This window comes from Gavialis gangeticus, unplaced genomic scaffold (assembly GCF_001723915.1).
Source record: "Gavialis gangeticus isolate Ggan-Ray unplaced genomic scaffold, GavGan_comp1, whole genome shotgun sequence".
Taxonomy (NCBI): Eukaryota; Metazoa; Chordata; order Crocodylia; family Gavialidae; genus Gavialis; species Gavialis gangeticus.
Window position 1 is genome coordinate 679165 of NW_017729031.1, and position 5217 is coordinate 684381.

General features: G+C 38.3%; 1 protein-coding gene across 7 annotated transcripts in view; it reads right to left on the reverse strand.

Moving 5' to 3' along the window:
- TANC1 (tetratricopeptide repeat, ankyrin repeat and coiled-coil containing 1) overlaps nucleotides 1-5217 on the reverse strand; it is a 285257-nt gene that overhangs the window by 26062 nt on the left and 253978 nt on the right. For all 7 annotated transcript variants that reach the window (XM_019522346.1, XM_019522348.1, XM_019522347.1 and 4 more), the window contains one exon: nucleotides 2093-2171. In XM_019522346.1, the coding sequence (XP_019377891.1) occupies nucleotides 2093-2171 (79 nt within the window). The remainder of the gene's footprint in view (nucleotides 1-2092; nucleotides 2172-5217) is intronic.

The following is a 5217-nucleotide window of genomic DNA, read 5'->3' on the forward strand; positions in this document are numbered from 1 at the left end:
TGAAGGGAAAGGAAAAAAGGAGAAGAGATAGTGGCTGGGGAAGACAGTGGGTACAAGATATACCCAGGCATTACAGAAAGGTTGGAAAGGAAAAGCAGAGGAAACGGTTTGCTGACTTTTAAGTGTAGGGAGAGATGTGAAGGGGAAGCACACAGGTCTCCAGCAGGAGAAAAACTAAGTAAACCAGCCCATGCTCAAGGGGGATGAAAGGAAAAACAACAAGGCAAGAAGAGAGACTGGGAACAGAGAAAAACATGAGAGGACCCTTTCAAGGTGGGAAAAGGAGTTGCAAAAAGCGCTAGGAAATGTGTTACCAGCTTTCAACTACTATTTGCTACTGCCTCCTCCCTTCAGCTCCTCACAACCCACACTTTCACTGAGTCTCAGCTTGAGTCTCAAGGAAGATGTCATTTGAATTGGTATTTTTAAACAAAAAGTTTTAGAAGGAAGCTATCACTAAAAGATAAGGCAGTCGACAATCAAATACATCAAATAAGTGAGTCATATGCATGTTAACTATTTTAAGTCAAATTAAATACTCATAAAACTATCCTCAGTGAAGACAGAGGACAGAAATCCTATATAATGAAGTTTGATAATATTGGCTAACTTCAGGTGAACATTCCTCTTCTCTAGTTGCTGGTCCAACTCCTTCAAATCAGCGACAAAGAAGATTGCTTCTTTGGTATTGCAAATTTGGTATCCTCTTGTTGTTAACCACTGCAGTGTTACACGTACCCAGATTTCATATGAAGGAGTAACACAATCAGAAAAGATTTAAAACAACAATTTGCATCCCTTAAGCAGTGAACAGTGTTATAATAATCTTTCTTCTAATCAAGAGAATCTGTAGTTTTAATGGACATAAACAGTTTTTAAAGGAATTTTAAAGTATTTTTGACTTTATCATCTGAAGGGCTCATCTGACATTGTTTCCATGTTGAAGATAATGCATACTTAGAGGAGTCAAAATGCACTGCAGGATATGACTGAAAGGTCTGATAGCTTCCACAAATTATGGGCTTTCCATCAGTCTTACTACCAAATAAGCAGTGCTCCAAATCCCATATATAGTTATCAATCTTCAGAGAACATCTGAAAACCTCTGTGGCGGCTTCCTGATAATGCTCTATGCTCTTTGTAGATTTCTAAAACAGCAGCTAACCAAATTCACAATATATGCCTGAAACATCTCCCATGGCTACTGCTGCTGCCTCCCATTCCATGCGAGTCTTTATCATACACTCTTAATGCTCGCACTAGAGAATATTATAGAAATACCAGCAAATCCAAATCTACAGGCATATGGTCATCCCTGCACTAATTATTGCATCATGTCTTCATACTTTGGATCTTCCTCCTTTTCAAAATACGTACCAATAAAACGCACCACTTCCTTTGCTATTCTCCCTTCCCCATCCTCCTGTCCCTTCTTTCTGACACCTACCAAGCATTTAGGTCACCATCACTACCTTTCTTAACTCTGTTGCATAAGAGTGCAACCTTTAGATACATCACAATGCTATGTTAAGGTTAAGCAAGCATGGTACAGAACAGCTTACTCGGGGAGACAGAAAACACTGAATTTCAAATGGATAAATTAGCATACTTTTTTTTTTTTTTTTTTTTTTTTTATCTAAGCAATATCAATCTATTGGGCCCAATCTGTAAAGAGTGAACTACCTTCCCTTATACCCTACCCGTACCTCCTTCTACATATTTTCCTTAATTTTATTTCTAAAAATTCCCTTTTTAGAATTACTTTTGAATTTTACTTCGCTTTGGACAAAGCAAAGGAGGGTACCAAAGAGAGGAGCTTGGGTTCCCCAAATCAGGACCATCAGCCCTGGCACAGGTTAAGACTGCTCAGTGATCACCCATTATTGTTCTACTGCCATAAAAGGTCCCTTTCACCAGGCCCTCATGTCTCTATCCCATTCATACCCCTCTTACAACACTCCGATACATTTCTTTCACCCTTAGAATCGGGGCTTGGAGGTATGTTTGGAAACTCACTGCAAGGCTGATATCTACTGTGCTTTACTTGAGTTAGCAATTCTTTTTAGGAAAAATAAGAAATGTAAAATAATACCTGTTTCTCCCCATAGCACATCAGTATCACTGAGGTCTACTCCATGTTCCTTTTCAATCCCCAACAGGTAACGAATCACCTATTAAGAACAATTACAGAATTTAACAAGCTTAGAAAAAATCATCAGGTTATTCTTTTGTCATGCATGGAGAGATTTAAAAAAAATTTAAACTGTTTCTCTTCTAATGATGTGGACCAAACAAAAATCAATGTTTTCCATAAATCAATGAAGTAAATCAATAGAACTTGGGGTACAAATTAATTGAATGATTAATTTTCTACCGTATAAAAATCCTCAAAATGTCTGAAAGTAATGCAAATTAACAGAATGTATCTGTTACTCAATCTTGATGGTTTACATGACAGTGATTTTAAATGAGCTCTAACACGACCTAAATATGCCTTCATAGTAGAAGACAGACAATGCAAAAGAGAGCGCCTGGTTAGTCTTAGTCCTGGAAAAAAACTGGTTAATATTACATTTTTACCCAGGAAATATAATCTTTTCCACTCCTATTAGAGTCACAAAAACAAGTTGATCACTTGTGAACAAAAACTCCTATTCTTATATACTCTGCTATACCACCATTTCAGTTGCCTTTAAAAACTTAGAAAGTTATGCTGTCCAATACAGACAGAACATGGGTTTTTGTCATTTTTTGGAATACTTGAGACCAGTTATCCTTGCAATTGCTTCTTAGAATTGTCTTGTACAATCACATTAAATTAACAGCTCTTTTCAAAACAGTTCTCACTATCTTAGGAAACTGAGGTTTGCATATGACCACTGAGACTGCAGCAAATGGAGAAGTGGGGAAAAGAGGTAGAAATCAGAAGGCTAAAGAAGGATAAAGCAAGAATGCCATGGAGAAGCTCCCCAAGGCTGCACAAGCAAAGAAGAGATTTCAAGGAACACTGTATGGAATGCATGCTGAATTAATTCTATACATTCATGGCACAGCCAGAGAAATTGAACGCACTTCATTTCCCTTGAGTTCAATTTTTCCAGCACTAAGGAATTTTTCTATCTTGCTGTCCTATGAAGTCAGCAAGAAGGGTTAAAGGTGAAGATGTTAAGAAAAGAAGAGCGTATTCTGATTCTGAATGGCTACTGTTGCTTATTTCAAAGGGATTGTCAGTTTTTACCTTCATTAGTATGCTAGAACTAAAAAATGTTTATTAGTGTGAAGGAAGTTAACCACAAGTTAACCACAGCCCATAACCCTCAACTCATTCCCAGCTTTTAAATCAAAAGTTTGCTATGTCTATGAACGTTTTTTCTCCTCACAAAATATTTCTCTGCCCTACTCTAATATTAGATAACTGCATTAAATTCCAACCACCCCTCCCAACAAGTAGGCATTTACTGTTACCTCAAGTCCTGGGCCCTGTTCAAGAGTTAAAACCTTTTCACACTTCCATACTACTCAGAAATATTTACTATTACACATTTAATATTATTGAAATTAAGTTGTTGTACCTCCAGCACTTAAACTGCATTTTCTCTAAGGCATTTGCGAAGCAATCAAGCCAAAATATGAGCACCATGGCTGGCTAAGAAAATAAAATACAACAGAAAAGACTGGAAAGTAGCAAGTTTAAAAGCTATAAGTAAGTCTAGATTCAAACTGGGATCAGCAGATATGACCACCATTCCATACATCGGAAATTCTATCCTTGGTCTCCAACCCTTAAAGGGAAAAACAATCATCACAGTCATTTTCATCTCCTATCACTGAAATATTGCAGTTCCTTTTCCATGATCTATCCAATTCCCTTTGGCCAATATCTAGCAGTTACAACAAGCTACTGCTCACGTGCACTCTTTTTTTATACACCTGAAATAGAACTGTATTTGCCCATGGTAAGACAACTCTGCTGGCCCATCATTCCAAGATCCATTTAAAAACATTATCCTTACTTTACTGCTGATGTATATAACTTCCTCAATCACTCTTTATTATATAATGTACATTCCCCTTAGTTCTCTCTTTTACTGGATACCTCTACTTTCCCTGATTACATTTTGCAATTTTGATTAGAGCTCTGTGCAGTGTCTACCATCTGGAATATTGTCCCATTCTCAGTTATTCTCCATCATTTTTCCAACAGTCTTGAACACCTTTTATTCCTTAGATTTCCCATCTTATTACTGACCATATTAATTTATTCTGTAAAGTGTTCTGGAATGAAGTCAGGCTAAGGGACAGAGATACTGCATTAATGAAAAAACAACCGTATTCTGTTTCAACCACATTCCCTAAAAAAATGCTGTTCTTATCTTTCACAATGGGACCAAATATGGTATAATACAGTGTAGTGTAAAGCCATTTTGGAAAAAAGGCTTTGTTTTTAAATACCGAATCCTTTAGTTCTGCAGAAAATAGCTGAAGCACCAAAGTAGTATCAAGTAAGGTAGAACATTATGCCTTTAATCTGAAACGATAACCCTCTGGGGCTAGGGACACACATTACACATAAACCAGTTTAAGTGATCAGACACTGGTTTAAACCTGTAACAGAACAGATGATCAGTGAACATAAACCAGTTTGACAATGGCTGAAACCGTTTTGAGATAAAAAGCTGGTTGAATGTAGTTAGACTTAACTGATTTGGCTCAAACCAGTTTATGCAATGTCTGTCCCAGACACCTTGCTGGTTTAAGATAAATCAGACTCCCCCAGCAGCCTGGCATGCTCTCTGGGCTGGGCAGGGATCCCTGCTCCACAGCAGGGCTGGCCCCTCCCCTGTGCTCCCTGGTTGGAGCTCCGGCAGAGATTGCAGACACATCAAGGCCTGCCTGGCTTCCCCCTGCCCTCCCCACCCCCATCTCCATCACCCATCCAACTATGGGATATAGTAAACATACTAGAGGGTAGGGAGTGAATTCAGGTGGATTTGAACAGACTAAGGAAGTGGGCGGATCAGAATAGGATGCAATTTAACAAAGGTAAGTGCAAAGTGCTGCACCTGGGGAGAAAGAATCACCAATACACCTATAAACTGGGAAGTACTATTCTAAGTAGCACTGCAGTGGAAAGGGATCTCAGAGTCATAGTTGATGCAAAATAAACATGAGTCTACAATGTGATGAGGTAATAAGTAAGGCTAACTGCACCCTTTC